Source organism: Silurus meridionalis, chromosome 7 (assembly GCF_014805685.1).
Source record: "Silurus meridionalis isolate SWU-2019-XX chromosome 7, ASM1480568v1, whole genome shotgun sequence".
Lineage (NCBI taxonomy): Eukaryota > Metazoa > Chordata > Actinopteri > Siluriformes > Siluridae > Silurus > Silurus meridionalis.
This window is the reverse complement of record NC_060890.1, coordinates 4,331,886-4,356,905: the sequence shown is the minus strand read 5'-3', so window position 1 is coordinate 4,356,905 and position 25,020 is coordinate 4,331,886. Positions and strand designations below refer to the sequence as shown.

The 25,020-nt window shown below is 40.6% G+C and overlaps 1 protein-coding gene across 1 annotated transcript in view; it reads right to left on the bottom strand.

The window, feature by feature from the left end:
• antxr1c (ANTXR cell adhesion molecule 1c) overlaps window positions 1–25,020 on the bottom strand; it is a 30,408-nt gene that overhangs the window by 3,345 nt on the left and 2,043 nt on the right. The window contains exons 2-17 of the mRNA XM_046854029.1: window positions 22,247–22,318; window positions 22,027–22,098; window positions 20,788–20,869; window positions 18,415–18,445; window positions 18,243–18,316; window positions 18,073–18,141; window positions 17,868–17,948; window positions 17,639–17,699; window positions 17,211–17,309; window positions 17,051–17,120; window positions 14,465–14,543; window positions 13,782–13,877; window positions 13,455–13,493; window positions 12,552–12,650; window positions 11,672–11,839; window positions 11,432–11,512 (exon numbers count right to left, since the gene is read on the bottom strand). Of these exons, the coding sequence (XP_046709985.1) occupies window positions 11,432–11,512; window positions 11,672–11,839; window positions 12,552–12,650; window positions 13,455–13,493; window positions 13,782–13,877; window positions 14,465–14,543; window positions 17,051–17,120; window positions 17,211–17,309; window positions 17,639–17,699; window positions 17,868–17,948; window positions 18,073–18,141; window positions 18,243–18,316; window positions 18,415–18,445; window positions 20,788–20,869; window positions 22,027–22,098; window positions 22,247–22,318 (1,273 nt within the window). The remainder of the gene's footprint in view (window positions 1–11,431; window positions 11,513–11,671; window positions 11,840–12,551; window positions 12,651–13,454; window positions 13,494–13,781; window positions 13,878–14,464; window positions 14,544–17,050; window positions 17,121–17,210; window positions 17,310–17,638; window positions 17,700–17,867; window positions 17,949–18,072; window positions 18,142–18,242; window positions 18,317–18,414; window positions 18,446–20,787; window positions 20,870–22,026; window positions 22,099–22,246; window positions 22,319–25,020) is intronic.

Here is a 25,020-nt window from a genome sequence, read left to right as displayed (position 1 = left end):
TGATTTCTGGATTTTTTTTTTTTAGATTATGTCTCTCACAGTGGACATGCACCTACGATGACAATTTCAGACCCCTTGATGATTTTTAAGTGGGAGAACTTGCAAAATAGCAGGGTGTTCAAATACTTATTTTCCTCACTGTATTTCTATTCGTCAAGTTCGGTGTGAACACTCTTCTATCACTCTCTTCCTGATTCCCCCTGACACTATTAATATTTTAGTGGTTAAGATGTTGGATTTCTGATCATAAGGTCATAAGTTTAAATCCCAGCACCATCAAGCTGCCATAATGTAAGCTGTCAATGTGCTCCTGCTCATCATAAAGATTTATACTTGCATTTACATTTATGCTATTTTTGCAAATGCTCTTATTCATGAAACAGTTCAGGGTTAAGGGCCTTGATCGAGGGCCCAACGGTGGCAGCTGTGGTGGTGTTTCCAACCTTCTAATCATCAACATCTTGACCACTGAGCTACCATTTTTCCAAACCAGTGAACATCCAAGTATAATAGCCATCCTCAATAATTACATTTATTATTAATTATTAATTACAGTCCAAATCCTTGAGTAAGTGAATAAATTCTCCTGGATTGCAGATTTGTACTGAGACTACACTGTTCTTATTGAGCCCATAGTAATGTCTTGACTACCTCTGTATACTGTCATGATTTATAAACTTACTACTTTTTATCACCCTGAAGAGATTTACATTTGACTCTGGTTCCTCTTTGGGTTTGTCCATCATGGAGTCCATCAGATTTATTATGGATCTAAATAGAAATCTACACCTGAATTTCTTCAGAGTTGCTTTAGAACAATGTGAAGTTAAATTGAACCCAAAAACAGAATTGTGTGAATTTGTCCATGATCTCCTGACATGCCTACAATTCGACCCAGCCCCGTAAAGCGCTTTGTTCCTCGTCTAATGATGAAGTGTTACGTGTTTGAAGTAGCTGCTCTGGAACTGCAAATGACCTCATCTCACCAGTCTGCTGATGTGTGTGTGTGTGTGTGTGTGTGTGTGTGTGTGTGTGTGTGTGTGTGTGTGTAACTTGAAGCCACTAATTAAGGTTACGAATGTCTGCCCACTGCTTTTTGACGTCAGAGCTGTTGAAACTTTCTGAAGCTGCATAACTGAGACCCTGTGTAGCTGCAAAGGAGAGCCGGGCCAAAGAGTATGCCTAAAGATACAACCAAAATGAAATAGAAACAAAGTGTGTTCCTCTAAATCATCTACAGAAACTGAATAAATTCCTCATTTCTCAAAAAAATACCAGTGCACGATGGCGAGCGAATACTGTAACTCATTGTATTAATATACATGAGTGTTAGAAGGTCCATGAATCACTAAAATGGCATCTGGCTTTCAAACAATATGCAACTGAAAAACATTTTTGAAGAATGCCTTATGGGAACATTAAACTGCCCTTGGTGGCCTTTAAGTGTGTTCCTATGGCAACCTCTATGGCAACAAGACATATATGCTCAAATACTGCTATGAAAACCAAAAGGATGGCATTCATCAGTCCGGATCGCGTAATGATGGAAATGATTTGTTCACTTTGAACAAAATTTTTATGTGACTCAGAAGAACGAGTCGTCTCAAAGATCCAAAAGATCCTTCTACTACATGAGAAAAGCATCGCAAAATCTCTGTAGGTTGTGTACAGGACACAGAATCAAATACTTTACCTCTCGAGCCCGAGCCGTTTGTTCTTTTATCATGTGAGTTTCTTTAATGTTATGCAGAATCGAGTAATTTATCTCATGAGTCCCCTGGTCCGAGTTCTTTTGTCACGTAGCTCAGTATATACATATTGGCAAAGTTTGTGTATGTAGACGTGTTTTGGGGGATCTGCTTATTGAAAATATAAAATTTTCATTTATTTTTGATCAAAAGAATAAAATGAATAAAAAAAGATTTGTTCATTTTGAGGAACGAGATTCAAAGATCTGAATCAAATAAAAATAATCTAAAATAATCCGATCTTCCTATCGCTACTCGTGATGGCGAAGAAGTACACCTTTTTTGAAGGCAACAGTGAAAAACTTAAGGAAATATGCAATACAAGAACCGCTGGGGTTGTGCACTCTCAGAAGGTAACCTGATACAGGAAATAATGCCAATTTCACTTGTTTTCCATGCTTGGGACAGCAGAAAAAGTAGGTCTGCGCATTCTTCGGCACTCTCGTCATAGCCTGCTCGCTGCGCAGCGGGGAGAGCGATGCCATTTGGAGAAAAGAGGTCGAGGTTTGCTCCTGCTGAATAAAACTCTAAGCTGTTTTTGACAAAAGCCATTGAGCGTGCATCTCTTCCATCTTTTTAAATTAATTGTAACCACTAATCCGTTCCTGGAATTTCGCAGAATGTTTGCAACAAGGCAAATTACCGTGGTTACAGGCAGTTATGGCATAGTTTCCACAATTAATGCCTGGTTTTAAGTAGAACCCAGTGAGCTAAAGTGAGAAGTTTCATTGTTGCACCAAACTTGCACCAAAGCTCAGCCTAAAACGTACGAGGAACGTTCTATGTTCAAACCTAAAGCTTATTAGGTTCAAAGTGTTCCCAAACGTGTTTGATGTGAAGGAATGAGAGCCAGACAGTTGAAAAAAAGATGTCTACAATTGGTCTACACCACTTCGTTTATGGTCAGTGATTTGAAGCAGGTGGCAGATGTTGGCCATGATGTATGCCTATGATATATTTTGAGATGATATATGGAGAGAAGAAGTATAGGGCTAATGTATAGGGGTCATGGAATATGTATTTGGGTTTGTCCAACATGGAGTCCATCAGATTTATTATGGATCTAAATAGAAATCTACACCTGAATTTCTTCAGAGCTGCTTTTGAACAATGTGAAGTTGAATTGAACCCAAAAACAGAATTGTGTGAATTTGTCCATGATCTCCTGACATGCCTACAATTCGACCCAGCCCCGTAAAGCGCTTTGTTCCTCGTCTAATGATGAAGTGTTACGTGTTTGAAGTGGCTGCTCTGGAACTGCAAATGACCTCATCTCACCAGTCTGCTGATGTGTGTGTGTGTGTGTGTGTGTGTGTGTGTGTGTGTGTGTGTGTGTGTGTGTGTGTGTGTAACTTGAAGCCACTAATTAAGGTTACGAAGGTCTGCCCACTGCTTTTTGACGTCAGAGCTGTTGAAACTTTCTGAAGCTGCATAACTGAGACCCTGTGTAGCTGCAAAGGAGAGCCGGGCCAAAGAGTACAGATGAGAAAAACAGACTGGTGAAAGTTAATGACATGCTACGAGTGCTATGAAACACACAGACACACACACACTTACAAACTGCTTTGGACAGTGTAACCTAGACTTTTAGAAAGAAAATAGTACTAAGCTGTACCTTCACATTCATTTCCTTTCATTCCAGTCAAAGATACAGACTGGAAGTGCAAAGTGCTAACAAACGCCTAAAGATACAACCAAAATGAAATAAAAAACAAAGTGTGTTCCTCTAAATCATCTACAGAAATTGAATAAATTCCTCATTTCTCAAGAAATACCAGTGCACGATGGCGAGCGAATTCTGTAACTTACTGTATTAATAGACATGAGTGTTAGAAGGTCCATGAATCACTAAAATGGCATCTGGCTTTCAAACAATATGGAATTGAAAAACATTTTTGAAGAATGCTTTATGGGAACATTAAACTGCCCTTGGTGGCCTTTAAGTGTGTTCCTATGGCAACCTCTATGGCAACAAGACATATATGCTCAAATACTGCTATGAAAACCAAAAGGATGGCATTCATCAGGGTGGGAATGATTTGTTCACTTTGAACAAAATTTTTATGTGACTCAGAAGAACGAGTCGTCTCAAAGATCCAAAAGATCCTTCTACTACATGAGAAAAGCATCGCAAAATCTCTGTAGGTTGTGTACAGGACACAGAATCAAATACTTTACCTCTCGAGCCCGAGCCGTTTGTTCTTTTATCATGTGAGTTCCATTAATGTTATGCAGAATCGAGTAATTTATCTCATGAGTCCCCTGGTCCGAGTTCTTTTGTCACGTAGCTCAGTATATACATATTGGCAAAGTTTGTGTATGTAGACGTGTTTTGGGGGATCTGCTTATTGAAAATATAAAATTTTCATTTATTTCTGATCAAAAGAATAAAATGAATCAAAAAAGATTTGTTCATTTTGAGGAACGAGATTCAAAGATCTGAATCAAATAAAAATAATCTAAAATAATCCGATCTTCCTATCGCTACTCGTGATGGCGAAGAAGTACACCTTTTTTGAAGGCAACAGTGAAAAACTTGAGGAAATATGCAATACAAGAACCGCTGGGGTTGTGCACTCTCAGAAGGTAACCTGATACAGGAAATAATGCCAATTTCACTTGTTTTCCATGCTTGGGACAGCAGAAAAAAGTAGGTCTGCGCATTCTTCGGCGCTCTCGTCATAGCCTGCTCGCTGCGCAGCGGGGAGAGTGATGGCATTTAGAGAAGAGGTCGTGCATCTCTTCCATTAGTAAATTAATTGTAACCACTAATTAACCACATTAAGGTACGTCATTTCTCTGAACATCCAGTTCATTCAGTGTGTGAAGTGTGACATGTTTAGTCAGTCTCTCTCCGTTGTTAGCGATAATTTTATCTGTGAGAAGTGTAAGCTAGTTTGCTCTTTGACGGAGAAAATCTTAGCATTAGAGGAGCGCATCCAGAGTCTAGAGAGAAGTAGTGAGTGTGAGAGCAGTCCAGGTTCTGCAGGGGAAAGTCTGGATGCACTAGGTGAAGTTAATATTCCCCCGACTCCGGCATTAGAGCCCTCGCAGCGGGGCGAATGGGTGACGACTCGGCGGCATACTCGCAAAGCCAAAGCTAACGCTAAGGCTTGCCCACGGGAGCACCATTCCTCTCCGCTTCACGTGTCCAACAGGTTTGCTCTCCTCAGTGAAGCACCTGCTAAGAAACCTGAAAGAGCTCTGGTTTTAGGAGACTCCATTCTGATACACGTGAGATTAGCTAGACCTTTAGGGGCACCAGCAGCACAGGTTATGTGAGCCAGGACACCGGACATAGCAGGTCAGCTTAGATTCTTAGGAAAGCACAGGTTCTCTAAGATAGTTTTTCATACAGGAGCTAATGATATACGCCTTCGACAGTCAGAGGTTACTAAGAGTAATATTATAGAGGTGTGTAAATTAGCGAAGGCAATGTCCGATGTTCTGGCCCCATTCCAATGCGATGTGGCGATGTAGCCTACAGCAGGTTATGGTCGCTGAACTGCTGGATGTCCGAGTGGTGCTCCAAAAACAATGTGGGCTTCATTAATAATTGGAGCATTTTTGAGGGCAAGGCTGGCCTGTTAGGGCTGGACGGTATCCATCCCACCCGGGAAGGTGCTGCTCTTATTTCTTGTAGTATAGGTAATAGTCTCAGAACAGCACTAGTTAACAAGTGACTGTCTAGAGCCAAGGCCAGGGAGCAGACAGACAGGCTAAACCGACCGTCTGCTAGCTGCACAGAGTCGTCACTCAGGATCCACCAAATTGAGACTGTGTCTGTCCCCCGAGCAAAACCAAAATATAGGAATTATCAGAAAGTCTGTTTTAGTAACCTGATTAACATTAAATTAAATAGGACTGAACGCACAGCCAGCAGCTCTGATCTAAATATAGGATTGCTGAATATTAGATCTTTCACGTCAAAAACGCTGACTATAAACGAAATTATTACCGACTAGGAGTTTAATATAATGTGTTTGACAGAAACATGGATTAAACCGAATGAATATGTAGCATTAAATGAAGCGAGTCCTCCTGGGTATAGTTACATACACCAACCCCGTTTAAATGGCAGAGGAGTCGCAGCTATCTATAATAATCTAAACGTCACACAAAAGACTAAACACAAATGTTAAACATTTGAAGTTCTTTACACCAACATAAAATATTCAGTGTCCGAAAGCAGGTCCAGTCAGTCAATTCCACTAATTATTATTTATAGACCCCCAGTGTCAGGAATCCACCTGCCACGCCTCCTTCAGAGGCTGTCATTGCCTCCGCGTGCTCCCAAGCACGCAGCGCAAATCAGGCACAGCTGAAGCGCGTTACTCACTCACTCCCGGCTCTAATATAAACCCCTCATTCACCCACACTCCCCGTCGGTTATTGCACGTTCATGCCCGTTCAAGTGTGTTCCTGTGCGTTTGTGGTGTTATGGTTTCGCGTATGCTTATCCCCGCTACGTACCGTTCCACTCGGACTCTCTCCCTATCTCTCTCCCTTCGCGTGGACCGCGTCTCTTTCCAGATGCACCCGGGATTGTTCTTTCCATAAATCCGCGGACGTTGAACTGTTGTGGGCCGCGCTGTGTGCGCACCACTGGATTATTCCTTTTTCCCCGGACTTCGTTATCTGATTATCCCTGCGAGCGCAGGTATTTGGTTTGCCTCTGCCTTTGTTATGAATAAAGTTTTGTTTGCTGTTACTCCGGCTTCCGCCTCCGTTTCCCGCATGACAGAATAACCGACCCCCGAAGAGGTATATACGGACAAAAAAAAAAAATGATCGGACTACCGTCGTGGACACAGCGCGACCGAACTTCGGAGGTCGGGTTCGCTCGGCCGCGATCTCACGGCAGCCAAGCTCCGCCCCCGGGAAACCCGGAAGATCGCAGCCGTTGCTCGATCATGCTGGTGGTCGTTGTCCCGTTCCGGCTCTCCGCAGTGGTGGTCGCTTCGCCTCGGGCCCTTCCTTGCTGTTCCTGGCTTCGTGGTGGTTCCGGCCGGGTCCCCTTCGACCCTGGAAGACTGGATGGGCCCTCCTCCAAGTGCCCAGGCCCACCGGGCAGTTGGCGGTTTGGGGGCATCCGGTGCCGCCCATTTGGGGGGGGTGGTGTCAGGAATCCACCTGCCACGCCTCCTTCAGAGGCTGTCATTGCCTCTGCGTGCTCCCAAGCTCGCAGCGCAAATCAGGCACAGCTGAAGCGCTGTACTCACTCACTCCCGGCACAGCTGAAGCGCGTTACTCACCGTTCCCGTGTCCCAAGGAGAGCTCCGTTCGGCCCCAGGACCTCCGTGAGTATTTGGCTCCAGCCCAGGACCTCCAAAAGAGCTTGGCTCCATCCCAGGATTTCCTGGAGATCTCCGCCTCACTCCAGGTCTCCGAAGGGAGCCCAGCTCCACTCCAGGTCTCCGACACGAGCTCCGTTCCGCTCCAGGCTCCTACAGAGAGCTCTGTTCCGTCCACAGGCCTCCGTGAGAGCTTCTTTCTGTCCATGAGCGAGCCCGTGAGCTCCTCTCTGTCCATGAGCGAGCCCGTGAGCTCCTCTCTGTCCATGAGCGAACCTGTGAGCTCCTCCCTGTCCATGAGCGAACCCGAGAGCTCCTCTCTGTCCCAGAGAGTCCCCGAGAGCTCCTCTCTGTCCCAGAGAGTACCCGAGAGTTCCTCTCTGTCCCAGAGAGTCCCCGAGAGCTCGGTTCTGCTCCAGAGAGTCCCCGAGAGCTCGGTTCCGCTCCAGAGAGTCCCCGAGAGCTTGGTTCCGCTCCAGAGAGTCCCCGAGAGATCGGTTCCGCTCCAGAGAGTCCCCGAGAGCTCCTCTTCGCTCCTAGGCTTCCAGGAGAGCTCCTCTTCGCTCCAGGTCCCTGATGAGAGCTCGGATTCGATCCAGGTCCCTGATGAGAGCTCGGCTCCGCTCCCGATTCCCAAGGAGAGCTCGTTTCTGTCCCAGGACTCTTGGGAAAGCTTGGCTCCGTTCCAGGGTCTGAAGAAGAGCCCGGTTCCACGCCAATGCATCCCCGGGAACACCTCTGCATCCAAGGGGATCCCGGAGCCCACAGTTCACCTCCGAGACTGCGAAAGGGAAGTCGTCCTGTTGCCCCCGGGCTCCACCGAAGGCGACGGTTCGCCCCACAGTCTCCCTGAAGGCGACTCCACCTCTCAGTGCTCCGCTTCACCCAAGGGATCCCCAGAGCTCTCAACTCAGTCCGGGTCTCCGCTGAGGACTCCGCCCAGCCTCGGGTCATCGCCAGGACTGCCTCTCAGCTCCTGACCACTGCAGGGGAGGTCGCTCAGCTGCCAGTCTCTGCTGAGGGCGTGGCCCCGTTCCCGGTCTCCGTGGAGGGCGTCTCTCGGCCTCTGCTCTCTGTGATGACACCCAGGGCCCTACTCTGATTTTCTAATAGAATTTGCAGATTTCATCACAAATTTAGCTACTTCTTTAGACAAAGCATTAATTATTGGTGACTTTAATATTCATTTTGATAATCAGGAAGACTCCTTAAGAGCAGCAGTTGTGTCCATTCTAGAGTCAGTTGGAATTAATCAGAATGTTATAGGACCCACTCATAGTGGTGGACACACTCTCGATTTGTTGTTAACATTTGGATTAAAAATAAAAAACTTAGTCATAATTCCACAGTCTGAAGCTATTTCAGACCATTATCTCATCTCTTTTAAAATCTGCCTCAGTCATTGCATTTCTACTTCACCACGTTACCGTGTTAAGCGTACTTTCACGTCAGCTACAGCAGCACGTTTTATCAATAATCTTCCAGAAATTACGATATTAGACAGATCTCTGTCCGACCCCGCAGAGCTCGACTGGGCCACTGAACACCTAGAATCAATGTTACGTTACACTCTAGATGATGTAGCTCCCCTTAAGACCAAAATGATCAGGGAGAAAAAATTTGCACAGTGGTATAATGATCATACACGCACCTTAAAACAGAACACTCGAAAATTAGAACGTAAATGGCGTCAAACAAAATGAACAGTATTTCAAATAGCATGGAAGCAGAGCCTCTTAAATTATAGAAAATCTCTTAGTGCTGCTAGATCAGCATATTTCTCCACCCTCATAGAAAATAACAAGCATAATCCTAGATTTTTATAACAAGAAATGAAAGCACTGCGCTAACATGCACACCATCATTAGGTAGTAATAATTTCATGAACTTTTTAATAATAAAATTAAAAAACATCAGGCAAGAAATCCAGACGGTTAATATAAATCCAAATTATTTTACAAGTAAACCTTACTTGTTTTGCTCGACCTTAGTGCAGCTTTTGACACCATTGATCACACTATACTACTTGCTAGACTTGAGAACGTTGTTGGAATAAAGGGAACAGCTCTCTCTTGGTTCAGGTCCTATTTGACTGATCGCTATTAGTTTGTTGATGTAAATGGTGAGTTCTCCACACTCTATGAGGTAAAGTTTGGTGTTCCTCAAGGATCTGTCTTAGGCCCTCTGCTTTTCTCTTTATATATGCTGCCTCTTGGTGAAATTATTCATAAACATGGGATTTGCTTCCAATGCTATGCTGATGACACACAGCTGTATATTTTAGCAAAGCCAGATGAGAGCGATCAGCTTAACAATGTTGAGAAGTGTGTAAAGGACATTAGACAGTGGATGCTTGATAACTTTCTTCTGCTCAACTCAGAGAAGACGAAAGTACTTTTACTAGGACCACATGCAGCTAGAAGTAAACTTTCCGATTACGTAGCATCTCTGGATGGTGTTTTTGTTTCAGCATGTACGGCTGTAAAAGACCTTGGTATGATTATTGACCCTAGTCGTTCCTTTGAGTCTCACGTTAATAATATCACCAGGATCGCCTTCTTTTACCTTAGAAATATTGCTACAATTAGAAATATGATGTCGTTACAGGATGCAGAAAAACTAGTTCATGCTTTTGTTACTTCTAGATTAGACTACTGTAATGCTTTACTGTCTGGGTGTGCAAATAAGTGCATAAATAAGCTTTAGTTAGTTCAGAATGCAGTGGTGCTGGCTATCTGTTGGTTCCTCAAATAATGAAGACAGGGGGCAGATCTTTCTCTTATAAAGCCCCACAGTTATGGAACAGCCTTCCAACCAGTGTTCAGGACTCAGACACAGTCTCAGTGTTCAGGTCGAGGTTGAAAACGTATTTATTTAGTCAAGCCTTTGATCAGTAGATTTTTTTCTTAGGTAAAGGCTCAGATCTGGAGGGATCATGGATATAGAGTGTTTGGTGAACTGGGATATTTGTATGCTTTCGTCCCCTCACATTCACACGTTCACTCAGGTTTGTTGATGGTGGTGTGGTGGGTCGTCTCTTATCCCAGAGATCCCTCATGTCTGTGTTACCTTCTGGTTCTCCCTTTTAGTTATGCTGCCATAGCGAGTCTTGCCGGAGTCCAAACTGCACAGTGACATTACTTTCATACAACAATAAGGACACTTAATAATCCATATCCTTCTCTTCCTGTAACGGGCGCTTTGAGGATGGACTGGACTGTAGTTAATGTCAACAGTCTGCTACACTGACTCAGGATACAGTTCGCTTCTAATCATCATCACTGTACCCCGCAACATTGTATATCTGCTTCAAATGGACATTCGGTGCAACCCAGATGAGGATGGGTTCCCTCTTGAGTCTGGTTCCTCTCAAGGTTTCTTCCTTATGCCATCTCGGGGAGTTTTTCCTTGCCACAGTTGCTCATCAGGGACAAACTTACTTACTAAGAACATATTTACTTTTAATCACCACATTATCTGTGTAAAGCTGCTTTGACACAATGTTCATTGTTAAAAGCTCTATACAAATAAAAATGAATTGAATTGAATTGAATTAATCCGTTCCTGGAATTTCGCAGAATGTTTGCAACAAGGCAAATAACCGTGGTTACAGGCAGTTATGGCATAGTTTCCACAATTAATGCCTGGTTTTAAGTAGAACCCAGTGAGCTAAAGTGAGAAGTTGCATTGTTTCACCAAACTTGCACCAAAGCTCAGCCTAAAACGTACGAGGAACGTTCTATGTTCAAACCTAAAGCGTATCAGGTTCAAAGTGTTCCCAAACATGTGTTTGATGTAAAGGAATGAGAGCCAGACCGTTGAAAAAAAGATGTCTAGAATCGGTCTACACCACTTCGTTTATGGTCAGTGATTTGAAGCAGGTGGCAGATGTTGACCATGATGTATGCAAAATATGATATATTTTGAGATGATAGATGGAGAGAAGAAGTATAGGGCTAATGTATAGTGGTCATGGAATATGTAGGAGGGATGTATGGAATGTCATGGAATGGGTCCTGAGTAGAGGTCTATAAGAGGTCCTTAGTAGAATATCTCTGGATTGAGATTGAAATGGTTTGGTCATGTGCAGAGGAGGGACATGGGGTATATGAAATGGTAGAAGAATGCTGAGGATGGAGCCAGCAGGGAGAAGAGAAAAGAAGAAGGTCAAGGAGGAGGTTTATGGTTGTGGTGAGGGAAGACATGGAGATGGTTGGTTTGAAAGAGGCAAATGAAGAGTACACAATGGTATGGTGACGTATGATCCGCTGTAGCAACCCTTAAAGGGAACAGCCAAAAGAAGCAGCAGAAGAAGAAAAAGAAGAAGAAAAAGAAGGAGAAGAAGAAGAAGAAGTACAGTGTCTCTGGATAATAGGTTTGAGTACTCACGTGATCTCCAGGCTGTGGTCTCATAAGTGAAACTTGGTCATAACCTCGGCGAAACAGAGCCCAAATTGCATCCAGTTTACCCTGGATATAAGAACATAAGTACATAAGCAGAGAACATTTTAAATGTTTAATATTACACATATACACTTTGAAACACACACACACACACACACACACACACACACAAGGAAAAAAGACTTAAACTAGATATTTAGTGAATGACAAGTGAGTTTTTCTTACCCTAATTGGGGAGTACCACTTCCTGTTCTGAGTAGCCTTCTTGTACCCGTGTTTTTTAGGCTTGGGTTCGAAGGGTTCGTACTCCTGCTCAGGCATTTTCACAACTGCATTTTTGGGTTTCTCCAGCTTGGCACCCTCTTCAGTGGAACCCTTCCCTCCCCAGCGGACCTAAAGCGTTAATTGTTGCAAAAAACGTAAAATGTCACAAACTGCTCCTAGGACCTTATATACATTTGAGCATGCAAATGTAGCAGCTTAGCGGTTTAGCCATTGGATAAAATGGTTGTAAGTACAAATCCCAACCACACCAAGCTGCAACTTCTGGGCCCCTGTTTAAGGCCCTTAACCCCATAGATGCTCAGATGTATGAATGAGATAAATGTAAGTCACTCTGTATAATGACAACAGTGCCAGGGTCCTTGAATTCAATCATGAGCTTGCGTTAGTGACAATGTAGAGTTTCACATTACCATTGACAGTTCTCCATGTTCATGTGGGTTTCCTCTGGGCTCACCGGTTTCCTCCCAGCCTTCAAAAGCATGCCCGGTGTTGAATTGGCTACAGTTATTCCCTCCTTAGTGTGAATTTGTGTGGAAATGGTGCCATGTAACCGAATTGTTCATACTGTATGTGTATTGTTTGAGACCCTGACTAGGATTACTGAAGAGCAAAATGGCTCCTGTAGACATCTCATAGCATTTTCTATATTTTTTACAACCTCTATATGATGTTCAGACTTAGCATAGTTTTATTACAGGCTTTTGATTTTGGTTTATGTGAGAGTCTTTAGTTTCTTGGATCCACATCATGTATTGTCAGTGATGGTCCTAATTGCTTCAACTCTATAAGCAGTCAATTACACGAATGCAATTTCCTTCACCTCCATTCGTTTTATTCCTCCGACTCCTCGTCCGCCGTAGTATGATGCATCTACAGTTGGCCATTTTTTCTTCGGCATGCCGTCCTCGTCGTCAGATTCCTGACAGAAAGAATGAATGAGACAAAATTTCAATGTTTGAAACAAAACATTGGACCATCCCACCAGCTGCATTGTGTATTTTAGTATATGGACGTAGCTAGCACAATCTATAGATATCAAACACTTCATTACAAAATCACTTAAACCTTTTGAGCTGGCTTTTGACACCGAACTCTACTCATAAAGACTGCACTGTACATTAACATATCTCCATACTGTACACTTACCTCATTTTCCATGACGCTTTTACTGTTACTGTCTACTGCTGCATGTTCTTTCACTGGTGCACAAATTATTGCATTCTACCTCATATGTCCTTTTTTGCACTCTTATGGTCACTTTCAAATAATAAATTCTGTGTTTATATAGTATTATTGTAATATATATTGTACCTTTGCACTCATATAATAATATATTTGTATATTTATATATTTAGATTTATTTATGTATATTGCTATTTGCAGTTCTGGTTAGATGCTAACTGCATTTCATTAGCCCAGTATTTGTACTCTGCAAAATGCTAATAAAGTTGAATCTAATCTAATCTAATCTAATCTAATATAATATAATATAATATAATATAATATAATATAATATAATATAATATAATATAATATAATATAATATAATAAGTACTTTTAAATGTCATATAATTGAGACAGTACTTTGTATTTAGTATTTTGGACAGAAGTAAGTAAACCTCTTCCATTAGTGTCTTTAAATGGAAGAAAATTGTGCAGAACCTCTATTTCCACTATTTTCAGCATTTTTTAAAGAAACTTTGTGGAAATAAAAATGACTTACTGGTTGTGGGGGTGGAGGTGGTGGGGGCTCTTTAATAACCTGCGGATGTGTTACAGATAAAACAAGCATTTTTAAACAATCGTGAACAAAAAAAATCCCAGTAACATTATGCCATTATCATTTTAGAGTTTAAGTGAAACTTTATTTTCATACTAGATACAGGAAACAGCATTTATCCTGAACTTTACCTACAGAGATCCACTACAGACACAGAATCCAGACTTCTAGTTGTGTTTTTTCACTTGAAATTAGCCATGACCTTCTTTTTTATTGCGATCTCTGACACCATGAGAGAAGTTAGATTAAAAAAAGCAATTGTAGACTTACTACTGTGCAGCACAGGGGCCAGAACCACCACATGAACAACAAGGCCAACAACAGGAACAGGACCAGCAGGGTAATGAGGAGAATAGTGCCGTCAAACTGCCAGAGAAAATGCAGCACAAAATGAAGTGTATTCTCAGGAATGTTGTCATTCCTATGCAATGTCATTGTTTACCACATTTAAATAATCACTGGCAAACCGTCTGTACCCTGACCCGGTCTTATCATTAATAACAGGGAATAATGACTGTAGTTAGAGGTTTGTGGAAAAAACACCACACCCCATTTTTAAGCTAGGAAGACGTGATATACTCCATCATGGCGACCCCTGCTACCCCCTTACATTTTCTACAACCATTTTCAGGAGATTTCAGGGCTCGTTAATCTCTAGAGCCCTTGTGGTTTGGCTGGAAAAAGAGCAAAGAGAAGAAGAAAAGAACTCACTGTGAGGGAAAAAGACCCCTCTGGCAAAATGTATCGAAAAAGAGGAGGCTCTGAGAAGAGCAAAAGCAGGAAAGTGGAAAATGGATAAAGAAAGCTTGTTATATAAGGGTTGCCAAACATTCTTTTAATGCATACTCGACTGATAGCTTTAATATATTACCAATCAGTTACCATGCACTTAAAAAACATCTGTCAGCAATACCAGTCTTTTGTGGGTGTAGTTAAATGTGATGTGTACTTACACACTCGGTTGTGGTGATGTGTACGGAGCTGGTGATAAACGACAGACCTTCATTCATGCTTACTTGCAGGTATACCACCCTGATGCAGACAGAAAACACACGATTTGTTTGAAAAACAGTCACAAATATGCAATCTTTTCTTTTTATACAGTTCACATCTGCTTTACCGAACAGTAGAGTTGTTGCATTCAAAGTTATTTTGGATGAATCCATGAACAATGAAGTGAAAGTTTAAGGGTTAAACAAGCACAAGTGCACTTGACCACCATGGAGATAGAGGCCTGCTGATTTATTAAGGAAAAAAATTGTCCCAACCTTAAGTCACATGACTATTTAATTTGCATGTATCAGTCTGGAAAGGGTGATATAGCCATTTTTAAGGCTTTGGGACTCAAGCAAAGCACCGTGAGAACCATTATCCACGAATGGAGAAAAGTAGAAACAGTGGTAAACGTTCCCAGAAGTGGCCGGCCTACCACAAGAGTGCATCACGACTCTTCCAGGAGCTAATAAAAGAACCCAGAACAACATCTAAAGAACTGCATGCCTCACAAGATCAGTGTTCACGATTCAACAATAAGAAGGATACTGAGCTAAAATGGCATCCATGGTAGAGCTCCAAGGCAAGTTCCAAGGCTGACCATAAAGAGCACAATGCCTTGTCTTATATTAGCCAAAAACATCTTGATTATTCCAAAGACTTTTGTAAAATGATGAGACTGTTAGTAAGGTTACATCTGGCATAAAACTAACACCACATTTTATAAATACATCATACCAATAGTAAAACATGGTGGTGGTAGTGTGATGGCCTGGGGATGCTTTGTCACTTCAGCACCTGGACGAGTTGAATTGATCGATTTTGGGCTCTACCAGAAAATCCTGTAGGAGAATATGCGGCCATGAGTTCCTGATCTTAAGTTCAAGAGTGCTTGGATTATAAAGGCAATGATCCAAAACACACCAGCAAGTCCATGTCTAAATGGCAAAAAAAAAAAAAAAAAAGGTTTTGGAGTCGCCTAGTCAAAGTCCCGACTTAAATCCAATTGAGGTTCTGTGGCATAACCTTAAACAGGCCCTTCATGCTTGGAAAACCCTCCAATGTGGTTGAATTCAAACATTTCTGCAAAGAAGAGTGGGCTGAAATTCCTCTACAGTGATGTTCCCAGTTAGCTGGTTAGCTGCTAACCACACAACCGGTAATTAGGTTTAAGAGGCAATTATTTTTTCACATAGAACCAGACAGGTTTGGACAGCTTTTTTCACCTTAATAAATGTAATAATTTAGAAACTGCATTTTGAATTCACTCAGGTTATCTTTATATACATTTTTTGATGATCTAAATAATTTACGTCTCACAAATATGCAAAAAAGATTTTTTATTAGGAAATACTTTTTCACAGCACTGTACTATGTAAATGAGATTGAAATACATATACTTGGTAGAACTCAGACTTTTAAACCCTCCTGTAATAATAATTAGATCTATCCATAAGGCTACATAGCATGAAACAGGATTAAAATCTGATCCAGAGGACAGGAAATAGCAAAAGGAATGAGTTTAATGTTAAATAAAGCAGTGAAAAGAAGAACTGTTGTGACGATAAAAAGCAAGGTACTACATGAACTCCTACAGGAACAACACGCTCCTGAGGTACCAGTGACCAGTGTTCCTGTCTCTTTTCGAAGTCCTACCTCTAGATGGAGATCTCTTCAATTAGAGACCACCCTGTGCACCTAAGGATGATTCTACATGAACAGCTTAAAGATCCATAAAGGTGCTGAGCAACTTGAGAACTATGAGGCTGAATTTGGATTGGAATTCATTTCGACAGTCTGCTAGGACGGTTGAGGATCACAGTTTGCATAAACAGTTCTGCATTTCAGCACCCTCACTGAACAGCACCTCAACAATGATAGAACTGTAATAAATGGACATTCGGTGATGAGGATGTTTCCCATTTGAGTTTGGTTCCTCTTAAGGTTTCTTCCTCATGATGTCTCAGGGATTTGACACTGGCTCACTCATTAGGGACAAACTTATAGGCATTAAACTTATACACTATTAAATAACTTTATAAGCTATTTACCACTGTAAAGCTGCTTTGAGACAATGTACATTGTTTAGAGACTTATAACGTAGCAAGATTTTTTCAAAATGGAAATGATCTAAAATAAAACGATATTTGTGTGAGCAGGGCAACAGTCGCTTACAGTAATCACAAGAAGAGAAGCCGAGATGGATGAAGAATCCAAAAACCGTTGTTGTTTTTAGAGCGAAATATGTTAAAGTAGGGTCAGAGAGTTTGTGGAAAACCAAACATGCAATTAGTTTTCCTGCAGGTCGATTCTAGAAAAGTACAGGACAACAAGGGAGAGATGCTATTGACTGGGGTGAGAAGGAGTTTTCTTTGTGTTGCTTTGGCATACGAAACAAAGATAGAAAAACTAATTAAAAAAATTACAAGCTCAGTTTAGGTAAAGCTAAGAAGGAGGAGTAGAAGAAATGGAATAAAGGAATGTGACCCCTAGCAGGCATAATCAGTGTGTGAGTCTGGTTCCTTCTCTTAAACGGGGCTACTTACTTTCCGACTTCATCTATACTTGGTGCTGGACACAGCATGTAGGTGTCTTCTATATCAGCAGGATGTACATCTATAAAATAATGATCAGAATCGCACTAAAAACCTGAACACACAATATAATAACTCATAACAGGAAGTACATGTAAAAAAAAAGTCTCACTTAAGGTCTCCGTATCGTTGATCTTGAAGCTGCACATCACCTGTTCGATTTTTCTGGCGTGCAGAAAGCCGTTGCCCCGAACCACCACTTGGAACGACTCTAAAAAAGGAATTCGCCATCAGTATTTTTATGACGTCAGATTCACATTTGGACAGTTTCACGAATTTCACCAAAACGGCATGTTAAAGCAATCAGCAGCAGAGGCTCAAACCACAATGATGTAATGTTCCTCCTGAGGAAATGCCTCTTCCAGGTTCTTTTCTTATTGTTATAAGCTAACCTGCAATTTTATAAATTCCCAGTTTCTTCCTGTTAATTCCCATGGAAAGATTCCAGTCTTCAATGTAGAGTAAATCAGGTTACAAAGAAATCCCATGGGAGAAGACTCAATAATGTCGAACTGTATTAGAAAAACGTTGTGCCCTTACCTCCTGCACATACACTGGAAGGCTCAACTGCCAGGATCTCAATGCAGGATTTCCTGATGATCTGTTAAAATTAAAATAATGACAAGTTTGAAAAGTGAAAGCATTTGCAGGACCAAACCACTACCAGCACTACTGACATATAACGATGATACATTGAAGCTGCTTGTGGACGCATGTGTTTTTTGTATGCGTTCATCTGCCTTTCATTTGGAAAGGATCTCTTGTTTACCGAGTCGATCACGCCTCGAAGAGCTTGGAATCCTCCTGTCACGGGAAACACGTGCTCGATGGTGTCTGCTATGGTCGCAAGCTACAGTAAGACAAAAAAAACCCACTGATTTGTGAAGAGGTTTGATCAGGGGCCCTGTCAGGTTCCATGGATATTTCAGTCATTATGCAAAAGCAAAGCAGGAGAAGAAAAAATCAAGTTTTACCTGCGTCTCATTGAAATCCTTCACGCCGACACAATACACGATGGCGCCCAACGTTCTTGCTCTGGCAGCCTGCGACAAAAACAACCACAGACAAACATAAACCATGTCACTACTGGTATTCCGATGAGAGTCAAAAAGCACGCAAAAAAAATGACACAAGGTGTTTTTACCTCCTGTTGTGCAGCTATCAGTGGCTGCTCGTTGAGTTCCCCATCCGTTAAGGCGATAATCACACTTGCTTTGCCTAAAAAACGTGATATGAAGAGATTAGTAGTGTTTATTATAAAGAAATCTGGAATTCTAGAATCAAGAAGTTTCACAGAGGGTTTGAGCAGAACTCACCAAAATTCTCCTGATGTATTTGCTCATTTGCCTGTAAAAGAAAACACACAAACAAACACACACACACACACACACACACACACACACACACACACACACACACACTTATTTAAACTAAAAGCAGTATAAGGATGTATATATACTTATTAGTCGCATGAACATTTATTAGTGCGTTAACGCAAATTGTTTATATTTAAACGGCACACATTTTTTCAAAGTGCGATTCATGCAGCACGCATTTCTGTTTGACCATTCTGATTTAAAATATAAATACACAAATATAAGAGCTGAAAGTAAAACTGCAATGCAAAACACATTTTATTCACGTCCTAACTTTACTTAGATATTTCAAAAATAAACTTAAAAAATTAAATACCATCCATGTGGAAACATAGCAAATGTTGGTGTTTGGTGTCCTGATGATTTTTCATAAACACCATAATTACTTTAAGAACCTATATCTTAACTGATAACAATAATACAATTAATTGCGATTAAATATTTGAATCGATTGACAGCCCCTGTGTGTATATATATATATATATATATATATATATATATATATATATATATATATATATATATATATATATATATATGTGTGAAATATACATAATTTCATTTATTCTTTTTTATTCATATTTCATGTATGTTTCTTTTTCTTATTGTCTAAAGCAATATCTGGTAAATGTATAAAAGTTTGATCTTTTCTTATCTTATCTTATTACAGCACAGTAAAATTATTTCTTTGTATATCTCAGTCATGTTAGGAACCTGGGTTCAGTCATGATACAGCACCCCTGGAGCATCAAGGGTTAGGGGCCTTACTCATGGGCCCCAGGAATGGCAGCTTGGTGATACTGATGCTTAAATCCTTAACCACTGTTAAGGATAAACAAATGTTTGAGGGAAAAGTCAGTGTTTTAGTCAATACCCTAAAGTTCATTCATTTTTTTCCCTATAACAGGTATTGTTTGGCCTTCTTCTTTTGCTTCACCCGTGTACCAGTGTATGGCTTTTTCAGTTATTTACATAACCTATTTTTTCCATTTACAGTTCATCTGGAAAGTATTTACAGATCTTCACTTTTAACACATTTTGTTATGTTACAGCCTTATTTTAAAATGGATTAAATTCATTGTTTTACTCAAAATTCTTCATGCAATACCCCATAATGACAATGTGAAAGAGCTCCCTTGCATCCTGTTTCCACTTATCATCCTTGAGAAGTTTCTACAACTTTACTGCAGTCCACCTGTGGTAAATTCAGTGAAATTGACATGTTTGGAAAGACACACACTGGTCTATATGAGGTCCCACAGTTAACAGTGCATGTCAGAGCACAAACCAAGCCATGAAGTAAAAGGAATTGCCTGTAGAGCTCAGAGACAGGATTGTATCGAGGGACAGAAACATTTCTGAAGCATTGAAGGTCCCAATGAGCACAACGGCCTCCATCATCCGTAAAAGGAAGAAGTTTGAGACCACCAGGACTTTTCCTAGAGCGACAAACTGAGCGATTGGGAAGAGGGGGCTTAGTAAGAGCGATGACCAAGAACCCAATGGCCACTCTGAAAAAGCTCCAGCGTTTCTTTGTGGAGGGAGGAGAACCTTCAAGGAAAATACCCATCTCTGCAACACTCCACCGAACAGGCCTTTATGGTAGATTGGCCAGACAGAAGCCACTCCTCTGTAGAAGGCACATGACAGCCCACCTGGAGTTTGCCAGAAGGCACCTTAAGGACTCTCAGACCATGAGAAACAAAGATTGAACTTGCTGTGGGGATGTTTTTCAGCAGCATGAACTAGGAGACTGTGTGCCAAGCTTGTAGCATCATACTTAAAAACATGAAGCTGGAATTGGTGACAAAAGTTTCTTCAATAAAGCATTGAGCAAATGCTGTGAATACTTATGTACATGGTATTTTTATTTATTTTTGTAATAAATTTGCAAAGATTTCAAACACACATTTCACGTAGTCATTATAGAATTTTGAGTAAAATAATCCATTTTGGAATAAAGCCGTAACATTACAAAATGTGGAAAAAGTGAAACGCTGTGAATACTTTACGGATGCAATGTACATCATTCCGCTTATAACTTACATTACAGCAGCTATAAACAGATATTCACTTACCAGCCTGTTTAAAAATAATAATAAAACCTTTTGGCTGGTACTGAAGACTCCTTCCATATCAAGTCCATAATTATCTCCTTCTAGGGAACTACAAAAACCTAATAGGAGCTTTCATCCAGAGCTGCTGTTACAGCAAAGATCTCAAGACCTTCTGATATAGAAATTGAACTACGAATCTTACTGTGGTATGAACTCTATTACAGTATTTACAGAATGAACAAAATGAACAAGACACCTTCTGCAGACCAAGGTGCATGAATGTATCTCCTCCTGGGATTTCCTTCCTCAGGACGTTTAGGCCTTTGGTTATCTGGTCCCTTAGAAAGAAAAAAGGTAGTATGAACAAGAGAAAGGTTCGATCTCAGTGTGTTTGGTCTCAATACGATCTATATTATAACATCTGGAATTATTTACACTCTATAAACCACATTAGGTTCAAGTTTTTGTGGGAATTCAGTTGTGTGTATAGTTGTAATAAAACAGAATCAAAAACCTATAACACAGTGTGCATGTATACAGTACATGTACAAATATATGTAACATCACTTACATTCCACAATTAATGTATGTATGATGTATGCACTTTTTTCTCATGATTCCCAGTGGGGTGAAGTCTTTGAGGTGTAAATAGACTTTGTTTCTGTAATTTTATGGCTACTTTCTAGTTTGAGTATCAAATATATAAACAACTTTTACTCTCTACACAACTAAATTAATGATATACTTTTCACTTCACTATATGTTTATTGATGATGAACATCACCACTTACATTCTGCACCTCTGATATTGAGATATCATTAAGGCTTAACACGCCCCTACCCTCATCTAAGCAACTTTTTTACCTTTGCTGGCATAATTTTCAGTCCGAAAAGAGCAATAAATTGCAAAAAAACTTTGAGAACCAGCTTTTGTTGAATTTCAAAGCCCTCTCTGAGTCTGAGCATCAAATCACAGTCAGCTCTGAATATTTGGTTTGACTTTATTTGAAATTATTTCATTTTATTTCTTCCTTGTATACTAAATTCTTTAACTTGTTCTTTCTTGTTACACGATACTGTCATTTACTGACAGTCGAAACTGTCGCTTAATTGCCATTTTTTGGACCTACTTGTTACATTCTGACATGCTGAGGACTCTGTTGTGTTGCTCTTAATGTTGTCAATGTTGTAAATGCAGTGTTGATGTGTACAATTTGATTTGGATTTTAGGAAATCAAACCTCACAAATCAGTTTTTTTACCTCTTTACACCTCTGATAATTGTAGTTTGACAAAACAGTATTCTCAGCACTCTTTCAAATATTTACTTAAACCCCCTACTGTGTTTTGCTTCTCCGCTACCTATGTCAGGTGACCCTCAGTCTCGCCAAAAAACAGATGTCGAACCCCATGAGTCACATACACTACCCTTATACTGCTTTCCTTCTGCAACAACACCAGCAATCGTTTCATTTTATTGTTACTGAATCCGATACCTGTTTTCTGTCAATTTCATTATCGTGTTTCCTCTGGTTGAAAACACAATGAAGGACATCCGAAGCAAGGGGCTAGAATACAAAAGAGAAATGTTAATACTTATATTAATACAATAATCTCAGATTTATTTCTATATCCTACAAAGGCTGTAAAATCCCTACATTACCTGGGGAGTATTGATTAAAAAATATAAATAAAAGCACAGAAATTCGCATATACCTGATAAATTTCTCAGCCAAACTCTCAACAAAAGAGTAAATCTCATGCCAGTGGTGCTTCACACTTCCTGACCTGAGGAGAAAAGAGGTCCATTAGTGTATGTGTGTATGAAGTTCACACTCCTCGCTGGACAGATCAATTAATTTCTATCTTAATTTCTCGACTAAAATCCTTCAGGACGAAAAAAAAAAGCATGGAAAATGGCACCTCTTCTCTATAACAAGGCCCCCCTTTTTTGCCCCATTTTGCCCCCTTTGTGCTTCAGGCAATGCAATAAAATCCTTGTGAAGGTTGAACATTTCCTGAACTCTGTCGGAGGCATAGATGATTCATTAATGACACACGGGAAATGATGTAATTGATTCTTGTAATAGGCGCCAACTTTCTGACTCAGTCGACTTTAGAGGATCTTTACCTCAACAAAAATTTCATCTTGATGTAACAAAGTCTGGACACCAACTGCAGACTTTTAAGTGAGTTTATTTATAAAGTAGAAGATACAATAGAACCTCACAGATGAGTTAATTGTTTAGTTTTAGCTCAAACAAGTACGTAGCGTAGGGTAAAAGCTTGCTAATGAATCGTTTTCGGCTTAAAACTCAGGAAGCAAAGACGCAGTCTGATTCATCTGATGAAAACGTGGTTAACGTGGAGCGATGAATGGCAAATGAACGTGAAGCTCGGTGAATAGCAAATTCAACGGGTCAGACGGAGGACTCGTCACCATTTTCAACTTTCGCTTTCCTAACCTCACAATGCAGCCTGTTGATCTTGGACGGATCAGACTTTCGGAGGTAACAGCAATTCTGGTGCCTAGCTAGCACTTTTCTCACCTGTCCAAACAGTGTTTTGCGGGAGGAAGTGGCCATTTTCATGTGAGAACCTTGATGAACTATTTTGTGGCACAGTTGCTTTAATCTAAATTGAATTAAATGTTTAAACAGCGCTTTTTTTATTATTATTTTCCGAAGATATCCGCCAGTCACAACAGCCTGATTGAAGTTTTCCACATACACTAGATGTATTTATCTGGACAAGATAGTATGATAGACAAGGCAGAAAAACAGTGAATTCATTGATGAACACAATTTAATACAATTGATGCTTCAAAATGTATACATAGATTTACACACAGTATATTGGCTGTGAAATGTGTTACTTGAAAATTTGTTGATTCAGCAAAGCTAATTAATGATGTCACCCTGTAGATTTCACACTGCTCCATTACTCTATGGAACCCAAAACGCAATCCCTATCTGCATTTCTAAAGAACACTTAAATTAAAGTGTCGTAATATATAACAACAGGTAAAAGAAAAACAACTTGTATGCAACCTAATTGAAGAAGAGACCTGACTTCATGGATATCTTGCTTTCTAATCCAGTTTCAGGCAAACCTCCAAAACAGCACACAAAGAAATGACGAATGAGTAGTTTAAGCTTTGTGCAGAGTCAGCACTACACTAATCCAGATCATCCCTCTTTCAGGCCCCATAATGGCTTAAGAAGTGGTTATGATCATATATTCCTGACACTGTGGCAAAAAATAGAACTGCAATCTCATGTTAGATTATCTAGAAGTATCTCTTCGAATCTGTCTGTTAACCCACTCGAAATGAGGAAGTTTCGAGTGGGAGCTTTGAAAGCCATGTTTTAGCAGACTATTTTCTTTTTTTCATTGTATTTCCTCACTTTCAACCTCTCCATAAAAATCTGTAACAGTGTAGTAATGTTTTAATGGTGCCAGAGCTAACGGCTCCTCCATCCAAGCCCATCATCTGGATTTTAAGGTGTCCTAGAAAAACAGTGTGTCGGGAGTGAATTTACACGCTGCAGCTGCTCCGAACTGCTTGTCATTACCCGCATGATGCAACGGCCAGGTTCAAGTGAAGAATGTTTGCTGGATAAACAGATGAAGTTCACTATTTTGCCGTCGGGACGCACATGAAAGGGACGTCTGCTGCACATAACGGCATCGTTAAAGAATTACTTTCCAGAACCAAAAACCCTGTGGAATACAAATTTGACACGATGGACATTTCCAACAAAGAATCAATCCAAAACAGTTGCATTAGCAACAGCAAAACCGGCTAAAATGATATCTAATTACTGCCCCAAAAGCAATACAATACAAACTGTAATAAAAAAATCCTAATTCTGCTGCTAAAAAAATAGCTATTGCTTATTTGTGTTATTTGTGGGAAGGTGGTTAAGATGTTAGACCTCTGATCAGAAGGTCATGAATTCTAATCTCACCACCACCATTAAGCTGCCTCTGTCAGGCCCCTGAGCAGGGCTTAAAATGAGAATTTTAAGCCTTGCTCAGGGAACAACACACTGTTTTTCTATTTTTTCTGTTTTTATCTCTTTCTTTTACGAGGTGGCATCAAAATGTTTCGAGACTAGCTCCTTTTTTTACAAGAAAGTACTTAATTTATCTATGTTTACACACTATCACCTTTAAAATAGTCCCCTTGCACAGCAATACAGCGCTCCCAGCGTTCCTCAGCAATCCTGGAAGTCTTCTTTTCTAAGCGTGTCAAGCACCTACTGTGATTTCTTTGTGCTGGATCTACATCTTCGGGAACATGTTCAGAATAGCAGCTGTTGCACAGCTCCTGGTGTACACAGGACGATGTCTTTTGGCACAATGGCTTATGTAGGTCGGCGCTCCCTGTGACTGTGCATGCAGCCTTGTGCTGCCATCTGATAGTTTTGAAACTTTTTACGATACCACTTTGTATTTACTCTGAAACCAGAATCACGTTTTAATTG